The 21,769-nt window shown below is 39.2% G+C and overlaps 2 protein-coding genes across 4 annotated transcripts in view; one reads left to right on the forward strand and one right to left on the reverse strand.

Moving 5' to 3' along the window:
* ATP6V1H (ATPase H+ transporting V1 subunit H) overlaps positions 1 to 21,769 on the reverse strand; it is a 125,450-nt gene that overhangs the window by 99,986 nt on the left and 3,695 nt on the right. For all 3 annotated transcript variants that reach the window (XM_073892769.1, XM_025870598.2, XM_025870597.2), the window contains exons 3-6: positions 15,688 to 15,790; positions 14,668 to 14,757; positions 2,856 to 2,969; positions 667 to 771 (exon numbers count right to left, since the gene is read on the reverse strand). In XM_073892769.1, the coding sequence (XP_073748870.1) occupies positions 667 to 771; positions 2,856 to 2,969; positions 14,668 to 14,757; positions 15,688 to 15,790 (412 nt within the window). The remainder of the gene's footprint in view (positions 1 to 666; positions 772 to 2,855; positions 2,970 to 14,667; positions 14,758 to 15,687; positions 15,791 to 21,769) is intronic.
* LOC112823527 (small ribosomal subunit protein eS25-like) lies at positions 11,200 to 12,130 on the forward strand. The gene is made up of 2 exons (XM_073893460.1): positions 11,200 to 11,219; positions 11,776 to 12,130. Exons 1-2 carry the CDS (start codon positions 11,200 to 11,202, stop codon positions 12,128 to 12,130), a joined length of 375 nt encoding a protein of 124 aa, XP_073749561.1.

The raw sequence follows: 21,769 nt of genomic DNA on the forward strand, positions 1-21,769 counted from the left end.
GGAAGCCTAGTATGGACTCTTGAGCAAAACCAGAATAACTGGATTGACCAATGATCTGTAATGTGCTGTCTGTAGTTTAAAACTCCCCCAGCAGCACCCAGAGCCAGTTTGTTTATTGGTGTAATGAGTCAGACAGCTTGGCCTGGTTCTGTGACCAGAAGGACATAAACGATCCCACTAGAAATTTACGAAAAGCTCTCCCCAAACCCAAAACTTCCTGCACAAATCTTGGAGATTCAAGGTCCCCAAGGCAGACATGGGAGCTGCAGCTGAAGTCTCTCAGCCCGAAGCGTGCCTGCCCTCTGTCTCCTGCTATACCGTTCCTTTTCCCTTCAAACAAGCCTAACATGAGTATGCTGTCTGGAATTGTGCAAATTCCCTCAGTTCTCCCACCCGTGTGATCTTGGTAGCCAACTGGAAGGAAGAGACTCCCTGCCCACTGAAAAGCATGAATGGAAAATCCCAAGTGGCAAAGACAGAAAGGTTTGAGTTGAAGCTAGTTGAAGAAAGAAAAAGTGAAGCATACTACCAAACCTAAGAGTAGTTTGACTTACTTATCAAGTCCAAAGTGGCATTATTTTAATATAACTTTTTTTGTAATTTCACTAATAGGTTAATATGGGTGTCACATTCCTTTCAAAGATACAAAAAAAAAGTGTCTTTTACCTGTGAACTCAGCTGAGTTTTTATCCAATTGAAATAGTAATTTAAGTCACTGCCTTCCATTAGTTCTTTCCCCCAAGCTGCTAACTTCGCAATAATTCTTGCTGCCTGAAAAATAAGAAATGTATTTGAATATTATGTTGATTCTAAAATCACATCATATACCTTAAAAAGCAGGACTCACAACCACTTTGCTGTGATTTTTTTCAATCCTCAACTCCTCCAAAATAAGTTTGTATTTCATTTTTTAAAATACATCTTGCAATATAGTCAAAATGTATTTTTAAATAGTTCCTTTAAGGTGAAACAAAATTAGTTATATTTTAATTTCATGACATTCCTTGTATTATTCTGAGTTCCAAAAGTAAGACTGGGATTCATTATAAGACCAGCGAAAATCAAAGGAATCTTTTTTTTTGGAGACAATAATAAGTATTTTTAATGAATTTGTAGATGTTGATATTCAAAAATCTGCAGACTTCCACCAAATTGCTTGCCAGAGTTCAGAGCAATGTCTACAACAAACTGCCAGCTGCGACCTTCATTCATTCCAAACCCCCTGTGAGTCCTCATGCTTAAAAATCTCTATCTTAGTGGGGCGCCTGGGTGGCTCATTTGTTAGGCATCTGCCTTCGGCTCAGGTCATGATCCCGGGGTCCTGTGATGGAGCCCCGTGTCGGGCTCCCTGCTCAGCGGGAGGTCTGCTTCTCCCTCTCCCACTCCCCCTACTTGTGTTCCCTTTCTTGTTGTGTCTCTGTCAAATAAATAAATAAAATCTTTAAAAAAATGTTAAAAAAAAATCTCTTAGTATAAAATACATCCTGCATATTAAATAGCCATCTCTCCTCGCTATAAACCATTTCTCCTCATCTAAAGATTTCTCAGGTTTCTTCAAGCTATAAAACTAGCGATGAATTTTTTATTAAATAGGCAGTATAAGAATACATATAACAAACCATCTGTTATACATTTTAAATACCTTACAATGTGTCAATTATACCTCAATAAACCTGGGAAATATACACACACACACACAAAAATATAGGCAGTATAAAACACTACTTCTCCACACACAAACCCAATTTAATATTCTTTCAGTATTTTCTGAGAGAAAGTCACCATCAAAATTAGGAAGTCATTTAAGCCATGTATCCAGACAATAAAAACAAGTCTCTACAATTTAAAAAATATATATATATTGGTTTTTTAAAAAGTATTCTTTAAAATATAGTTTATTTCAGGGAAGCCTGGGTGGCTCAGTCGTTGGGCGTCTGCCTTCGGCTCCGGTCATGATCCCAGGGTTCTGGGATCCAGCCCTGCATCGGGCTCCCTGCTCAGCGGGAAGCCTGCTTCTCCCTCTCCCACTCCCCCTGCTTGTGTTCCCTCTCTCACTGTGTCTCTCTCTGTCAAATAAATAAATAAATAATCTTAAAAAAAAAAAGAAATAAACTATTTTCATGAGTCCTCCTTGATTTCTCTTAAGGTTTTATAATATGTACAATATATGAATAAACTCATACATAAATGAATATAGATATATATGGAGAGAAAGAAAGAAGACACATGTTCAGAAAAAAAAAAAAAAAACTACTAACAGTAGTTCTTGATTTTAAAAGTTCAAAGACATCTACTGAAATGAATAGCCTCAGGAGCTCCCCACTGCAGCCCACTCCACGCTGGGAATAGAAAAGGCTTATACAAAGATTTATTCTCTCAACTCTCCTCTCATACCTTCTCTATACTCCATAAAAGACTGTTCAGTGTTAAGGCTTCCAAAGATAGCCTTTCAGGGTAAGTTTAAAACAGGAGTGTGTTTAAGATATTAAAAAACAAGTAATTACTAAATTAAAATAAAAATTAAGCACCATAGCTACTTCTAAACAAAATTTAATTTCTGTAGTAAAATGTGGTTAATCCTGTCACAGATAATCTAAAGGCTCTTTTCACATGCAATCTAGCAAAGGCTTTCATGCTAATGAACTCAACAAATACTCTACAAAACTTTAACTGTATCAAAGCAACCCCATCTCCTTTGTCTTCCCAATATCCCCACATTACTACCATCAATAAGGAAAATTGGAAATTTTAACATCACAGCCTTTGCTCCTCTGGGAACTGGGAGGTTACCAAATCATAAATAGCCCAAGTGTGTTTCTTCCCCAAATCAGAAATTTGACCAATTCAAAATTTACCATATGAACAGTAAAGAGATCCTGGCGATTCAACATTGGTAGAAAGTAGGACCAAGCAGTGTTCTTGCTGCGTTTAGCATAGTCAAAGAAAATGCTAACCCGCTGGTGATTTTCCTAAAAAAGAAAAGAAATGTTATCACTGCTTTTTACTATCATGTACTGCTTCTCAACCTTTTATTCTGTGTCCCATCAGTCAGTGTGTTTTCTTCCTCCAGTTGTTATTATGGGTCGGGGTGGTGAGGGGGGCAGGCATAGACACTTTAAAAATAAAATCACTTTTGGGGGGTGCCTAGGTGGCTCAGTCAGTAAAGCAGTTAAGCACCTGACTCTTGATTTTGGCTCAGGTCATGATCTCAGGGTTATGAGACTGAGCCCTGCATTGAGCTCCACACTCAGTGGGGAGTCTGCTTGAGATTCTCTCTCCCTCTCCCTTTGCCCCTCTCCCCTTCCCCAGCACACACACATGCACAGACGCATGTTCTCTCTCAAATAAATAAATAAATATTTAAAAATATAAAATAAAATCACCTTTATTATGATTAGCTTTAAGTCAAGTGAGCCAAGCTAGCAGATCCCAGCCCTGCAGGGAGTAGCAATCTAAGTTACATTTCATCTGAGCCTGCACCTCTGACCTGCCCTTCCCAGTGTTTTTTCCACACAAATAACATCAGGTTACTTCTAGAATATTATGAAAGTAAAATCAGGGCAGATAAAGATAGCAAAAAACAGCATATAACACTAGCAGAAAGACACAGGATTTGAGGAACGATTCTTAGCTCAAAACATGCATACTCTACCTCTCACCTAAATTTTACCTGCATTTCACTGGCTCAAAATACACTTTCTGATTAATTAAATGAATATGATTCTAAGTAGCAGTACTTGGTAAAACACAAAAAAAACACATAAACAATAATTTTCAGATCAACATTTAATTCTTTTTAAATATATTGTTTTTAATCTTGGTCTTTGCTAACAGTTACCTATCTGAGGAAAAGACTAACATCTCCTTAAGTAATGAATCATTATAGTTCAGAATAACAACTGCAAGTTATGATGATTTTATCAACAGACTCAAAATTTGGATAGGTCATCATTTACTCCATTGGTGGGTTATTTCCCAAGTTAAAACTGTAATTATCATTGCACATAAATGAATGAAGTACACTAAATACAGAAAAAACAGAAAATATTTTTACATTTTACATAAGTTTAAAATTCATCTTCCTTGGGGTGCCTGGGTGGCTCAGTCAGTTAAGTCTCTGACTCTTTATTTCAGCTCAGGTCATGATTTCAGGGTCCTGAGATCCAGCCCCGCATGGGCCCCCCCCCCAGCAGGGAGTCAGCTTGAGACTCTCTCTCTCCCTCTCCCTCTGCCCCCTCCCCCGCTCTCTCTTCTCACTCTCTCATTCTCAAATAACTAAATAAAATCTTAAAAAAAAAAATCATCTTCCTTGACTAGTCCTTTGTGGTTTCAATGCCTGCTTAAAAAGGTATCTTCCAGAGGAGGAGTTAAGATGGTGGAGTAGCAGAGGGACCCTGAGCTAGCCTCAAAGCTCAAACACAGCTGGGTCAACCAAATCATTTTGATCTGAGGATTAAGAAAACAATCTGCACAACTGAAGGGACAGAACATGACAGATGCAAAGTTCAGAGACATGAATGGGGGAAAGAAAAGCCACGGTGCTCTGAAGGGGAGGGAGCCCTTTTAGTGGAGGGAAGTCAGGGAGGAGAAAGCAGGGGAGAGAGCACTGTGTAGGGTTCGCACAAGATGCTGCAGTGTGCGGATCCCATGGGTTGCACCAGGAGAGAACACTCCCCTTTTTGAAGTACACTTGGAAGAGGGTGCATTGCCTCTCCAAGGAGAAAAGGCCCACCGGGCACCTCAGCAGCCGTTCAATAGCCAGGGACAGACGTGTACACAGAGGACAGATAACCTGGTCTGCAGCTTTTCCTGGTGCACAACAGACTCCAGCCATCCTGCATAAGCCATGTAACTGCTTTTCTGGGACAGAACAGAACAAGGCACCAGAAGGCTCTCCACCGGGGGGAAGGGGGGGTCCAAGCCCTGCCCAGCCCTTTAAGATTTGGAGTTTTGAATCCCAGCCCCTTGCCAGAGATAAAACACAGGAGAACTGTGATGCCAGGCGGGCAGGGGTCTGATGAAAGCCTGGGACACAAGAGGGGAGATTGTTCACTATACTGTGAGGACTTCCTGAACAACGGTAGCTGCAAGTTCCCCTTTTGGAGGATGATAGGGCAGGGTAGCACCATCTTCCACGTGCGCGCGCGCGCGCGCACGCGCACGCGCACACGCACGCACGCACACACACACACACACACACACACACACACACACACACCGCCCACCAGCACCATAGGACTTCAAAGAGAAACACAGTGCCTCCAGTGGAGGCTGGAGTCCCCTACACCAAACCCCACCTCCCAGCACCCACCAAAGGCATCCTTACAAGGGCAAGTCTGACTGTGAGCCAGCCCAGCAGGCCTCTCCCTCAGAAGACCAACACAGGCCCGCTGTGTGTGCCAAGTCTACCGATCACAGAGTGCTCCAAAGCATCAGCTTCAGTTCTGGTGGAAATAGGATGAGGCTTTCTTTTTTATTATTATTATTTTTTACTTATTTTACTTTTTTTTTCCTTCTTTTTTCTTTGATATCAGGTTTAGTTTTTTTTCATTTGTTGGTTTCTTTCCTTTCTCATTTTTTGGATCAGGCTTTTTTTTTTTTTGTTTCTTTTCTTTTTTCCTTCTTTCTTTCTTATTCTTTGGAATCAGGCTTATAATTTTTATTTGTTTGTTTTTTTGTTTCTTTTCCTTTTCTCTTTTCTTGGATCAGGATCCTTTTTTTTTAATCAGGCTTATCTTAACAAACAAATCAAAGCATACCCAGTTAAAAGTCCAAACACTCCCCAAGCAAGGAGGAACTCTACAGAATACCAACCTGTGGTATAGAGCTGTCAAAACACAACAGCAGAGTACACAGAGAATATACCAGAATCACCTCCTGAAGTGCCAGGCCCTAGGCAGTATATGACTCCTTTTTAATATAGTATTATTCTCAGGAGCAGGAAACATAACAAGCTTTCATAATATGCAAAAGACAGAAACCTAGACATAATGACAACATGGAGGAATTCTCCCCAAAAGAAAGATCAAGAAGAAATAACAGCCAGAAAAAAAAAAAAAGAAAGAAATTAACAGCCAGGGATTTGCTCAAAACAGATATAAGCAATATATCCAAACAAGAATTTAGAACAGTCATAAGGATACTAACAGGGTTTGAAAGAAGCACAGAAAACACCAGAGAAACCCTGGCTGCAGAGATAAAAGACCTAAAAACAAGTCAGGCAAAAATAAAAAATGCTAGAACTGAGATGCAAAAACAACTGGATGTAATCACAATGAGGATGGAAGAAGCAGAGGATCGAACAGGTAAAGTTCGATAAACAGAAGATAAAATTACAGAAACTAATGAAGCTGAAAAGAAGAGGAAAAGAAAACTATTAGATCACAAATATAGACTTAGGGAACTCAGAGATTCCTCAAAGCACAATAATATCTGTATCACAAAAGTCCCAGAAGAAGAGCAGGAAAAAGGGACAAAGGTTTATTTGAACAAAATATGGCTGAGAACTTCCTTAATCTGGGGAAGGAAACAGGCATTCAAGTCCAAGACGCACAGAGAACTCCCCTTAAAATCAACAAAAACAGGTCAACACCAAGACATTATCACAGTGAAACTTGCCTAATACAAAGATAAAGGGAATTCTGAAAGCAGTTAGGGACAAAAGGTCCTTAACCTACAAGGTTAGACACACAAAGTTAACAGAGACCTATCCACAGAAATCTGGCAGACCAGAAAGCAGTGGCATGATATATTCAATGTACTGAATGGGAAAAGTATGCAGCCAAGAATACTTTATCCAGCAAGGTTGTCATTCAGAATAGGCAAGATAAAGAGTTTCTAAGACAAGCAAAAACTAAGGAGTTCATGAACACTAAACCAGCTCTGCAAGAAATATTAAAGGGGGCCCTTTGAGTGAGCAAGAGAGACAAAAAGCAACAAAGACTAGAAAGAGACAGAGACAATCCACGGGAATAGCAACTTTACAGGTGGCACTAAATTCGTATCTATCAATAGCTACTCTGAATGTAAACTGACTCAATGCTCCAATCAAAAGACACAGGGTATCAGAATGGATTAAAAAAAAAAAAAAAAAAGACCCATCAAAATGCTGCTTACAAGAGACTCATTTTGGACCCAAAGACATCTCTAGGTGAAAGTGAGAGGGTGAAGAACAATCTATCATGCTAATGGACATCAAGAGAAAGCTGGGCTAACCATACTTGTAACAAACTAGATTTTAAATCAAAGACTGTACCAAGAGATGAAGAGCACTATATCATAATAAAGGGTTCTATCCATCAAGATCTAACAACTGTAAATATTTCTGCCCCCAACTTGGGAGCAGTCAAATATATAAATCAATTAATAACAAACATAAACTCATTGATAACAATATAATAATAGTAGGAGACTTTAACATCCCACTCACAGCAACGGACAAATCATCTAAGCAGAAAATCAACAAGGAATCAATGGCTTTCAATGACACACTGGACCAGATAGACTTAACAGATATATTCAGGGCATTTCATTCTAAAGCAGCAGAATACACATCCTCTTGAGTGCACATGGAACATTCTCCAGGACAGATCACATACTGGGTCACATATCAGGCCTCAACCAGTACAAAAAGACTGAGATCAAAAAAAAAAAAAAAAAAAAAAAAGACTGAGATCATCCCATGCATATTTTCAGACCACAACACTGTGAAACTTGAAGTAACCACAAGAAAAAATTTGGAAAAAGTACAAATACATAGAGGTTAAAGAATAACCTACTAAAGAATGAATGGGTTACCAGAAAATTAAAGAATTAAAAAAAAAAAACACACATGGAAGCAAATGAAAATGAAAACGCAACAGTCCAAAACCGTTGGGACACAGCAAAGGCAGTCCTAAGAGGAAATTATATAGCAATATAGGCTTTCCTCAAGAAGCAAGAAAAGTCTCAAATACACAACCTAAACTTACAGCTAAAGGAGCTGGAAAAAGAACAAGAAATAAAGCCTAAAACCAGCAGAAGAAGGGAATAATTAAGATGAAAGCAGAAATCAATGATATAGAAATCAAAAAAACAGAACAGATCAATGAAACCAGGAGCTGGTTCTTTGAAAAAATTAACAATATTGATAAACCCCTAGCCAGACTTACCCAAAAGAAAAGAGAAAGGACCCAAATAAATAAAATCATGACTGAGAGAGAAGAGATCAAACCAAGAGAACAGAAATGCAAACAATTATAAGAAAATCTTATGAGTAATTATATGCCAACAAATTAGGCAATCTGGAAAAAAAATGGATAAATTCCTAGAAACACATAAACTACCAAAACTGAAAGAGGAAGAAATAGAAAACTTGAACAGACCCACACCCAACAAAGAAATTGAATCAGTAATCAAAATTCTCCCAAACAACAAGAGTCCAGGACCGTATGGCTTCCCAAGGAAATTCTATCGAACAATTAAAGAAGAATTAATACTATTCTTCTTAAGCTATTCCAAAAAATAGAAATGGAAGGAAAACTTCCAAACTCCTTCTATGTGGCCATCATTACCTTGATTCGAAAACCAAAGACCCCACTAAGAAAGAGAATTACAGACCAATATCCCTGATGAACATGGATGCAAAAATTCTCAACAAGAGACTAGTTAATTGAATCCAACAGTACATTAAAAGAATTATTCACCAGGATCAAGTGGGATTTATTCCTAGGCTGCAGGGTGGTTCGGTATTTGCAAATCAATGTGATACACCACATTAATAAAAGAAAGGGTAAGAACCATATGATCCCCTCCATAGATACAGAAAAAGCATTTGACAAACTACAACATCCTTTCTTAAAAACAAACCCTCAAGAAAGTAGAGATAGAAGGAGCATACCTCAACATCATAAAGGCCATATACAAAAGACCCACAGTGAATATCATCCTCAGTGGGGAAAATCTGAGAGCTTTCCCCTAAGGTCAGGAACACAACAGGGATGTCCACTCTCATCACTGTTGTTCAACATAGTACTGAAGTCCTAGCCACAGGAATCAGACAACAAAAAGAAATAAAAGACATCCAAATCAGTGTCACTCTTCACAGACAACCAAAAAGACTCCACCAAAAACCTGTTAGAACTGATACGTGATTTCAGCAAAGTTGCAGGATATAAAATCAACATACAAAAATCTGTTACATTTCTATACACCAATAATGAAGCAGAAGAAAGAAATCAAGGAATCAATCCCAATTACAATTGCACCCAAAACCATAATATACCTAGAAATAAACCTAACCACAGAGGTAAAAGATCTGTATGCTGAAAACTATAGGACACTTATGAAAGAAACTGAAGAAGATACAAAGAAATGGAAAAACATTCCATGCTTACAGATTAGAACAAATACCATTAAAATGTCCATACCTATCGAAACAATCTACCAATTCAATGCAATCCCAATCAAAATAACACCAGCATTTTTCACAGAACTAGAACCCTAAAATTTGTGTGGAACCACAAAAGACCCCAAATATCCAAAGTAATGTTGAAAAAGAAAAGCAAAGCAGGACACAACACAATCCCAGACTTCAAGCTATTTACAAAGCTGTAACCATCAAGACAGCATGGCACTGGCACAAAAACAGATACACAGATCAATGGACCACAATAGAGAACCCAGAAATGGACCCACAACTATACGGTCAACTAATCTTGAAAAAGAGGAAAGAATATTCAATGGAAAAAAGACAGTCTCTTCAATAAATGGTGTTAGGAAAACTGGACAGCGACCTGCAGAATGAATCTGGACCATTTTCTTACACCATACACAAAAATAAATTCAAAATGGATGAAAGACCTAAATGTGAGACAGGAAACCATCAAAATCCTAGAGGAGAAAATAGGCAGAAACCTCTTTGACCTTGGCTGCAGCAACTTCTTATAAGACACGTCACCAAAGGCAAAGGAAGCAAAAGCAAAAATGAACTATTGGGACCTCATCAAGATAAAAAGCTTCTGCACAGCAAAGGAAACAGTCAACAAAACTAAAAGACAACCTACAGAATGGGAAAAGATATTTGCAAATGACCTATCAGTTAAAGGGCCAATATCCAGAATCTATAAAACTCATCAAAATCAACACCCAAGAAAACAAATAATCCAGTTAAGAAATGGACAGACGACATGAACCAGGCATTTCTCCAAAGAAGACATACAAATGGCTAACAGACACATAAAAAAAAAGTGTTCAACATCACTCATCATCAGGGAAACACGAATCAAAACCACAATGAGATACCACCTCACACCTGTCAGAATGGCTAAAATTAACAACTCAGGAAACAACAGATGTTGGTGAGGATGTGGAGAAAGGGGAACCCTTTTGCACTGTTGGTGGGGATACACTGGTGCAGCCACTCAGGAAAACAGTATGAAGTTTGCTCAAAAAGTTAAAAATAGAACTACCCTATAATCCAGCAATTGCACTACTAGGTTTTTATCCACAGGATACAAAAATGCTGATTTGAAAGGGCACATGCAGCACCCCAATATTTATAGCAGCATTATCAACAATAGTCAAATTATGGAGAGAGCCCAATTGTCTATCAACTGATGAATGGATAAAGAAGATGTGATAAATACATGCAATGGAATATTACTCAGCCATCCGAAAGAATGAAATCTTGCCATTTGCAATAATGTGGATGGAATTAGATTGTATTATGCTAAGCAAAATAAGTCAGTCAGAGAAAGACAAATATCACATGACTTCACTCATGTGGAATTTAAGAAACAAAACAGATGAACACGGGGAAAGGGAAGGAAAAGTAAGATAGAGAGAAGGAGACAAACCATAAAAGACTCTTAACTATAGAGAACAAACTGAGGGTTGCTGGAGGGGAGGTGGATGGGGAGATGGGCTAGATGGGTGATGGGCACTAAGGAGGGCACTTGTTGGGATGAGCACTGGATGTTTTATGTATGAGCATATATGTTATATGTTATATAATGAGTCACTACTCCTGAAACCAATGCTACACTATATGTTAACTTGAATTTGAATAAAACAAACAAAAAAACTTATCTTCCACCCACCACTGTTCAGGTACTCAAGTTACAAACCTTTAAGAGAATAAGGATAAAGCCCTTCTTCTCAAAGGCATTTAACTATTGCTGTTGATATCTGAGTACCAAAAAAATCTTAATCTTCAAAATTATGTACCCAAACCTGAACAGGTGAGAAAAAACAAGCAATTCTGTCCAAAACTATTTTCTCCAGAAGTGTTAAGAATGAAATGACTCAGTAATTACGGTATTTTTTAAACAAGAAATCATATGGTAAGGGTATGCGCAAATTTCTCAGTGTAACTAAAATTTTACCAATAAAATAAATTGTTAAAATGTATTTAATCAATAGCTGAGGATATGTCAGCTACCTAAATCTGAATCCCTCCACAGATCCTGCATAAAAAATAAGTCAAGGAGAAGAAATAAAACTATATTTGAACACGTTCAACTTTAGATCCATCTTGACTGGCAAAAATGTGAAAGTCTGATCATGCCCTCTGTTGGCAAGGCTGCGGAGACAGGCATTCTCATATGTTGGTGGGACCGCAAAATGGCATTATATGCCAATATCTTAACAAAACTATGTGTGTAGTTCTCTTTTACCCAGCAATCCTATTTCTAGGCATTTACCATGAAGTACACTACCGACCATATGAAAATACGTTTGCACAAGGTTATTCTTGGCTTCGTTATTTCTAATTACAAAATACCGGAACCACCCAAGGACAATAAGAATAAAAGATGCCAGAAAGTCGGCCAAGAAAGACAAAGACCCAGTGAGCAAATCTGAAGGCAAAGCCAAAAAGAAAAAGTGGTTCAAAGGCAAAGTTCAGCACATGCTCAGTATGCTTGTCTTGTCTGAGAAAGCCACATGGGACGAACTCTGTAAAGATGTTCCCAACTATAAAGGTTATAACCCCAGTTGTTGCCTGAGACTGAAATTCGTGGTCCCTGGCCAGGGAAGTCCTTCAGGAGCTCCTTATAAAGGACTTACGAACTGGTTTCAAAAGAGAGCTCAAGTAATTTACACTAGAAGCACCAAAGGTGGAGACGTTCCAGCTGCTGGTGAAGATGCATGATCAGGTCCAACCCAATGAACATTTTGAAAAATAAAACTTTAGGAGCACCTGGGTGGCTCAGTCGTTAAGCGTCTGCCTTCGGCTCAGGCCATGATCCCAGGGTCCTGGGATCAAGCCCCGCATCAGCCTCCCTGCCCCACAGGAAGCCTGCTTCTCCCTTTCCCTCTCCCCCTGCTTGTGTTCCCTCTCTCACTGTGTCTCTCTCTGTCAAATAAATAAATAAAATCTTTAAAAAAAAAAAAGAAAAGAAAAATAAAACTTTATTAAACCAAAATAAATATGTATATGAGCCAACCTCAATGTCCATCACATCAGAGACTGGTTAAGTAAACTATAATACATCCACTAAAAGAGTACTTTGTTGTGAGGAGCCTGGCTGGCTCAGTCAGTGGAGTGTGCAATTCCTGATCCTAGGGCAGTAAGTTCGAGCCCCATGTTGGGTATAGAGATTACCTAAAAATAAAATCTAAAAAAAAAAAAAAAAAGTACTTTGCTGTTATCAAAAAGAATATGGGAGTTATCTCCGAACAGATATGGAATGATTTCTGGCATATTTTGTTAGGTGAGATGGCAAAATATAAGAGATTATATTTAGTACATGTTTTTTATAAGAAAGAGAAGGAAATAAGAAAATATACATATTTTCTTACTACGTATCTGCCTTTTTATGCAGGAAAAAAAAACAGGAAGGATAAACCAGAAATCGGTGATACTGGTTACCTAACAAGAGTTAGGTGGGAATGCAAGGAATGGGGGTGAGGGTTTGGTGACATTTCTCTGAGTATACCTTTCTGTATAGTTTTGACTTCTGGAAGCATGTTTGTGTTTTACATAATCAAAAATAATAAAATAAAATCTATAAGAATGAGAAAAGACAGAATACCAAAAAATCACAAATGAATCTAACTGTATTTCAAGAAAAATAATGTAACCACTCTGTAAGAAACTTGAACACAATACACTTGACTACATACTCTCAGGTTAAAGAAAAAGTACCGCAAACAAATCCTGAACTCTAGGTAAAGGGCTCATTTTTCACAGATGTATGGGTCAGCCATTCTGAAACTCCTTTCCTTGTGCTATAGGGTGGAGCAGACAAGTAAATATACAAAGGATAAGAGGAACTCACGATCTCACTGTCACAGAAGAGTTACAAATATGGAAAAGGGAGACAAGAATGAACTCTGGTGTTAAGCTGAAATGAAATGAGATAGTGTGAACTCGTGGTTTCTAATTTACAGATATATGTATAAAAAGTGAGGGTATTTGTGGGGCACCTGGGTGGCTCAGTCAGTTGAGCATCTGCCCTTGGCTCAGGTCATGATCCCACCCTGGGATCAAGTCCCTCATCAGACTCCTTGCTCAGAGGGGAGCCTGCTTCTCCCTCTCCTCCCCACTCCTGCTCTCTCTCACTATCTCTGTCTCTTAAATAAATAAAATCTTTTTTAAAAAATGAGGATATCTGTGTGTGCATGCATGTGTGTGTTGTGTGTATGAACATACATATAAATAAAACCAAAGTCTGCATGCCAATTCAAGCTTGCTCATTCTAGGTGCAATTCTATACAGTAATCAGGATAACCATGGCAGACACAACATTCCCCATTTTTCTTAACTTTACTAAAGAAAAAAATGCTGAGAAATACCACGGTCATTCTCAGACAGGCCTGTTATCAGCCCAGGCTGGATATTGATCCTTACTCATATTATAAAATCACTACATGACTATAAATGACATGAGGGCCCCTAGGTAGGCTGCACCATTCTTCTTACTTAACCTCTGTACCTTCAATAATAATCAGTACAATAACTGGCACATAGTAGGCCATCAATAAATGTTTTTCCTTGTAAACTGACAGAACAATGCTCCACATAAGCAACCAGACTGACACTTTTCTTCAAGTCCTGAGACATGCAGTCAGGCACTGGATTAGCACCAGGTGCCCTGTCTCAAAGAGAACCACTCTGTACACCAACAATTTAAACGGGAGATTATACTCTGGTATAAAATACAAACTGTGAATAAGGGAGGCCCCTCTGTGTTCAAGGACAGTAAAACAGTAAATAGAAATTTTATGCAACTGGAAAAATCTCAGATGATAAGCAAAATGTTCCCCAAAGAGACAAGACTTTTGAGAGCAAGCACCTTGCCTACACTAAACTCTGAAGCCCCAGTGCTTGGCACTGGCCTGGAACATAGCAGGGGCATTGAAATCTGTTGAATGACTTAAACAGAAAAAGTCACATTGCCTGTAAGTACCAAGAGTATCCAGAAAGCCTCAAGTGATTCACCCAACATCCCTGGTATTCGACACAAAACTCTTGAGGTATTATGGAAAAAAAAATACAGATTGATTACCAGACATTCTGAAAAACAAAAAAAGCCTGTGTGTGGGCATTCCCATCTTTAAGACTATTAGCAATTACAACTCTAAAAGAGAACCCATGGTATAAGTGAAACCATACAAAAATACTGTTACTGTGCAGAATACAAAACAATGACATCAGCAAATGTATTAAGTAAAGAGTATACCTACCTGCAGCATATCATCCACCATAGTTAGTATATACTGAACTGTCTGTTCTTTGGAGATATGAGTCATCAAATTTATAAATGTTTTAGCACACTAGAAAAGAATGAAAAGTAATGTTAACTTATTTTCAACTACAAACAACACTTTAATGGATTCAGTAAAATATTATTTCTCTTGCACAAATTCTAATATAAATGCTATTACCAACAGATCTCAATTACAAAAAATGTATACCTTTTACAAATATTGTGAAGTATGGGAGGAACATACTATGACTTGCATTCAATTTTTGATCATTTTTAGTGATAAATTTCAAAGTGTTTACTACTTTTAAATAGACCTAGTAACTATAACTCTTGACTGCCCATGATAACATAAAGATTAAGTTACATAGACAACCAAAAATTATCACTGATTTTGATTTAGGGTTTTACTTTGCTTTTTTGGTTTTTTGGTTTCATTTTGTTTTGTTTTTGCATTTGCTGGGAAGAACACTACAGCAACAAAGGGACTAGGGATTAGAATCAGAAGGAATTCAGTAAAAACTGGAGCCAACGGTATGTTTCCTCACAGATTTCCCAGGATTGTTGTAAGAATCAGAGAGAGTTGCATACAGGCTCTTTCAGGCCATCAGGACCCCACACCAGAAAATCTGATGGACAGTAGGATTGCATCATATTCTAGTGAAAATACAAAGTGGGAAAAATTTCTAAAAAAAAAAAAAAGTTAAGCAACTTTAAAAACAACATATACTTTGAAACTTAATTTCCCTTCTAGCAATCTATTCTAGAAAGATTTTCAGAAATGCATAAAAGGATAGAGGAATAAACATACCCAACATAACATTTTTCCAAAATGAAAAAAGAGAACTGGAAATCATTCAAACGTCTTCTAATAAAAAAGGATTTTTAGCTAAATTATGATGCATACCTACAATGGAATATCACAAAGTCATTAAAAAATTTTTCTAGAATTTTTAATTACGCAAAGAGGTGTTGGTGACATAATGTTTGTATACATCACCTGACTGCCTTCAGTTTGGAGCATCTCTTGCTTCTCTTCAGGACTTCTTTTCATTTCAAACCTTTGAATGAATTCACAATCTTCAGCAGAAATCATCTGCCCCCTAGAATGTAAGATTAAGTTGGGTTTTTTCAGTAAGAGTTGGTTGAAGCACCACTGTGAGCAAGGGCTACAGGAATTCCCCGTCCTTCTCCTCCCTCTCCCCAGTAGTTAACCACTAGCGGGGGCACACAGGCCCTGGCATCAGACAAACCTGAGTGAAAGCTTAGCTCCACCACGTACTGATCACACAACCTCTCTGGGCCTGAGTTAATTTATCTGCAAGATGGGAATAATATCCACATTGCCATTAGGGCTGACTTGAGGATGATATTAAATAATTCATATAAGGTGGTTAGGCCAGTGCCTAGCAGAGAGGAAGCACTCATTAACTGACACCTCTTAGCACTGTCCAAAGTCTCACCCTATCCCCTTCCCAGCCAAACAATTCACTTGGTTTTCTACTCCATCAAGACCAAAGCTACTTTATATGAACTTCTACAATCATTACCTCCAGCATATTCTCATATTCCCTCCAGACTCAGAAAAATGTGATCCTCCTCCTCTCTGAAAAAATAACCTTTCCATCTTGATTCCTGTCCTCCCACCAGTCATCCCACAATATGCTGTTTTCCTCTTACTTCTTTCAGGGGTCCCTTCCTCAATGGTTCTTTGCTCCTCAAGGCTTCTCTCCAAGCTCAATCCTTGTTAGTTACCTTACTTTTCTCTCCCAAATTCTTTCCTTTAGTGAGATTCAAACCAAGAGAGTCTAGTCTTCTCTCTCTGCCAAACCATCTCTATCTTCCACCCTTACCATTTTCACAAATGCAGCATCATCACAACTGAACCATCATCACCTTCCTTTCCAACCCGGCTTGACCTCACAACTGACTCGGCTCCACTCATCAACAATTCAAACCCTGTCTGACGCTTCCTTATAAAAAGACCTGTCGGCAAAACAGCCTTGCTAGTCTCTGTGACACTGGACACTTCGGGACATACACCAATCTTTTCAGACTATCAGTATAGTGGGGTAAGTATAGAATTTGCATCAATCTGAGGAAGAGTTCCAACTCCAGGTGTGAAACTTTGGTAGGTCCCTTACCCTCTGAGCAATGTTTGCCGCACCAGTAAAATGGCAATTACAATACTACCTGCCCTGCTCCACTGAGCACTTGTGAAAAAAAATACAAGAAAAAGCACTCGATGGATATAAGCATGAAGTAAATACAAGTTTAAAATTAAAAATGTCTTGGGGCACCTGGGTGGCTCAGTCATTAAGCATCTGCCTTTGGCTCAGGTCATGATCCCCGCGTCCTGGGATCGAGCCCCACATCAGGCTCCCTGCTCAAAGGAAGCCTGCTTCTCCCTCTCCCACTCCCCCTGCTTGGGTTCCTGCTCTTGCTATCTCTCTGTCAAATAAATAAATAAAATCTTTTTTAAAAATTAAATTAAATTAAAAATGTCTTATAATATGCTTTGTCATTCAAATAGCATCAATATTTTTTTAACTCAGTAGTTTTAATAAAACTGCCCTTCCCCACCCCTTACCCCCAAGTATGTTGAGAGACTAGCACTCTACAAAAGCCCAACCGTGGAAACAATGAATTTGAGGCAGGCTTCCCCATATGCATAGTTACAGAAATGTAGTCTTTTTTCAGATCTGTCTTGGATTGGGTTCCTGGTGGCAGGCCTTGACATGGAGATTGGTGTACAGGCGATCTATGTAGGGAGTGCTCCCAGGAGAGACCAGGGATGGAGTGGGGAACACAGGATGTGGAAGGTAAAGAGCCCAGACTGGATTCAGGCAAAGTCCTGAAGAGAACAGGTTTCTGAGCACACAGGAGAGTCTGGGAAAGTGAGGTCCTCAGAGCTATGCCCTCCCCAAGACAAGGAAACTGAACTTCCATACTTCCTGACACTCCTCCCACAACCCCACCTTCCTCCAAAGAAGATCTTGACTTTCAGGTATTCAACATCTCAGTGTTTTACTTTACCCCTTCTGAGTTTTCTATATACTATTACTACATCCTAAACTATTTTACATCCTGTTAACATGCTTCTGGATTTTGTAATCTACTGGGGTCATTCTTGTATTAGTTCTACAGTTTTAAGCACTGTAACTTTGTTTTCACATATGCTCCTTTTTTTTTAACATGGCTTTTTTTTTTTTTTGTAAAACTATTCTCATTCATTGGATTTTTTCAGCAATCCTTTCCTTACCAACCCAAAGGGGAATTTCGAGTCCTTATCTTTCTAGATCTCTAAGGCAAGTGACAACGTGACCATTTCTTGACACTCTCTTCCTAAACTTCCAGATTCCTCTTGTCCTCCTCTTCACAGACTCTTTATCTCCTACTCTGTGCCTCAGGTTCTATGGAAGGCTCTCTCCATTTGCACTCCCTGAATGCTCCCTGCTAGTCTCTGCATAGGTAGCACACAGTCTGAGCTCCAACCCAGGCTGCCCTCCTACAGTCCCCACTCACACATGGGGACCTCTCTTCCCACAGAGCAAGCGCACAGGCACTCCAGACCCTCCAGGGCAGAACTGAGATCACTAACATATATCCCTACACACACTCCACCGCAGCCTGGCTAATGGGATAATGAAAGCATAAAAAAAAAAAAAAAAAAGGCACTTTGCCCTGTTTTCTTGGGAAAAAATGCACTCTGTACCCTGGGATAGACAGGTCATCCTGTCCAGCTCTGGCCCCAAAATAAATACAGTCTTTTTCATAAACCTGAACTTCCTAGCTAAAACAATTTCAGTTCCAAATTTTGCTATGCTGATGTATAAAAGCATATCATAACCTTTGTAGATAGAATAATCATGTGAAAAAGCTGGTTTTTCTACCATGACTAAAGTGTACAATGAAGGTTACACTTGTAACCTTATCATTTTATAGCTTTCTTTCCCATTTAAATAACTGTGGTTTTTATTTGGTAAGTCAGTCCTTCTGAAGTCTGACTTTCTTGCATTTGTTGTAAGTAACCTTTTTCTTTTCTTGCTTAAATTCTTTTGTCTCTGAACGTTCCTTTGACAGTCCCATAACCTAGCAAGTTAGGAACTCTGGTCTCTTTTCTAATGACCTGCAAACACTCAGGCACCAGTCCTAACAATCCTTCCACTAGCATCAGTCTCCTCCCAACTTCCCTGCCTCTGGAGTAGCTCAGGCCTAAGGTAACAACGCATCAAAGTGTTTCCCTGCTTCCGATCCACCCTCCTCCACATCCCTCTTACCTACTACCAGCCAGTTTTATCAAGCACACACCTGGCCGTATTACTCCTTTTACATCAGTCAGACTGTGAATTTGAATGGCAGTTCTACCTAACACCTAGGTAGAGGCATTCAGGAAAAATCTTTTTAATCAACTAATTAAAACCTGTATCAGCATGTACATGTTACTTAATCTATCTGCACAGCTATTTACTCTTCTTTAAAATAAGGATAGAAAAACAGATCATAGGGTTGCCATGAAAGTAACATGAAACAGTACATGACTTACCAAGTACATTACTCCTTTCCCAAACACTGTCTCCACCACTGCCCAACATCTACTCTACCCATTCATGATCTTATCAGCCAAGATTAACTGTCAGCTTGTAAGTCAGGCACCTTTAAGAACAGGTGACACAGCAGTGAGTTAAACATCCCTCTTTGAGCTTGCATTGCAGTGGGGAAAACAACACACAAACACAAAAATAAATAATTTTTTAAACACACACATGCACATCATAATGCCAGGACACTAAATTCTTGAAAAAAACTGAAGCTGGGTAAGGAGCTAGAAGGTGCCAACAGAGGAAAGCATATATTCTAGGTGGATTACGGTGACAGCCTTTCTTCTTCTTTTTTTTTTTTTAAATTAAGATTTATTTATTTATTTTAGAGACAGAGAGTGCATGGGTGGGGGGGGGGGGGCAAGCAGACTCCCTCCTGAGCAGGGATCCCAATGCAGGGCTTGATCTCAAGACCCTGAGGTCATGACCTGAGCCAAAACCAAGAGAGGCTTAACCAACTGAGCCATCCAGGTGCCCCACAGTGAAAGCCTTTCGAAGCCACCTGTGCAGATATCTGCGTGAAGTGAGTTAATGAGCCAAGTGATCTAGGGAGGAACTTCCAGACAGAAGTGTAAGTCCAAGGACATGGGGCAGCAGTAGCTTGAAAGAGCAAGAAAAGCAGAATTGCTGGATGTTTGTGAGCAGGATGGAATAATCTGATTTGTATTTTCAAAATGACTGTCACAGCACTGTAAAGAATTGCTCTTCAATTCCACTTCTGGATATTTATCTCAGGAAAACAAACACTAATTCAAAAAGATGTGTGCACCCCAATATTTACTGCTGCATTATTTACAATAGCCAAGACATGGAAGCAACCTAAGTGTCCACCAACAAATGGATAAGGAAAATGTGGTATATACACAATGGAATATCATGCAGCCATAAAAAGGATGAGATCTTGCCATTTGGGACAACATGGATGGACCTAGAGAGTAATATGCTAATGGAAATAAGTCAGACAGAGAGACAAAATACTGCATATTTTCACTTATGTGTAGAATCAAAAAAACAAAAACAAAACAGAAACACATTCACAGATACAGAGAATAAGTGGTGATTATGAGAAGGGAGGGCTGTGTGGGGAAGGGCAAAAAAGTTGAAGGGGATTAAGAGGTACAAACCTCCGGTTACAAAATAAATAAGTCATGGGAATGAAAAGTACAGCATAGGGAATACAGTCAATCATATCGTACTAATTTTGTGTGGTGACAGATGGTAGCTAGACCCACCAAGAAGATCATTTCATAATGTATAAAAATATCCAATCACTATGTTGTACACCTGAAACTAACATAACAGTGTAGTCAATTAAATCAATTTTTTTAATTAAAAAAAAAAAACAGAGTTGCTCCTACGGGGGACAGTGAAAGCCGGGACAGCAGGCAAGGGGCTGTTAAGAAGAGAGCATGTGGGAGATAATGAGAGCTTACAGAGGGCAGTGACAGGGGAGCTAGAGTAGAAGTGGTCAGATGTGGGATGGGTTCTGATGCAGAGCTAAAAGAATTTGTCTGGATATGGTTCATAAGGGAAGAGAAGTGTCAAAATGGCTGCGAGGTTTGGGCCTCCAAAGCCAGTGAAAGAAGGTGCCACAGACTGGTCTGCAGCAGCCCAGAGGGAGCCCCACCCAACTACCTGAAGCTCCCCCAGCGCTGCATTTTCTTCCACATCCCAGCTCCCCCATCCCCACCCCCACAGTTTCCTTCACCACAGCCCACAGCTCCTCTGCTTGGACAACTCCCACGAGTATCTTCGTGTATTCTGTGAAGGCATTCCCAACGCTCCCAGATAATTATTTGTTCCCTGCTTTTGTTATTTGAGAAAACTTCACATATATCTCCACTTTAATGCTTCCCACATTTTATTACTGAATTTTTTATTTAAAGGTCTGTTTCTTCATTAGACCTTAAACTCGAGAGGAAGATTCTTGTATCCTCAGGATAGAGTTTTACTAGATTCCAGCTTGACTGAAATATAGCCACACCCATTCATTTATGTACTGCCTAGTTCAATAACCAAGAAAAGGTTTAATCAAACACACATACATTTTTAAAACACTGTATTTTCATAATAACATGTTAGTTTGTAAGGGATAGAGCATATTGGCCTTTTGACATTGGAGGACTTTTCCAAGGGTTTTATTTTTATCAGAATAAGATGTGATACAAGATTCCCTGAGAGGGGCGCCTGGGTGTCTCAGTCGTTAAGCCTCTGCCTTCGGCTCAGGTCATGATCCCAGGGTCCTGGGATCGAGCCCCGCATCGGGCTCCCTGCTCAGCGGGAAGCCTGCTTCTCCCTCTCCCTCTCCCCCTGCTTGTGTTCCCTTTCTCGCTCTCTATCAAATAAATAAAAATCTCAAAAAAAAAAAAAAAAGATTCCCTGAGAATTCATGTGTCATGGCCGGCCCCAAAGATTTGTAAGCTCTTTTAGGGCAAGTACATTTCACACCCACCAGTGTCCCCACACAGTTGGCTCAACAGC

The sequence above is a fragment of the Callorhinus ursinus genome, unplaced genomic scaffold, assembly GCF_003265705.2.
Source record: "Callorhinus ursinus isolate GAN/ISIS: 27379988/994484 unplaced genomic scaffold, GSC_fseal_2.0 scaffold5, whole genome shotgun sequence".
Classification (NCBI taxonomy): Eukaryota; Metazoa; Chordata; class Mammalia; order Carnivora; family Otariidae; genus Callorhinus; species Callorhinus ursinus.

What these genes read in the sequence shown, in the direction of transcription:
- LOC112823527 (XM_073893460.1), top strand. Translation starts at nt 11,200, where the DNA reads ATGTACCCAAACCTGAACAG. An exon ending in ATGTACCCAAACCTGAACAG is followed by an intron (nt 11,220 to 11,775) that starts GTGAGAAAAAAC and finishes GAACCACCCAAG; the next exon opens with GACAATAAGAATAAAAGATG.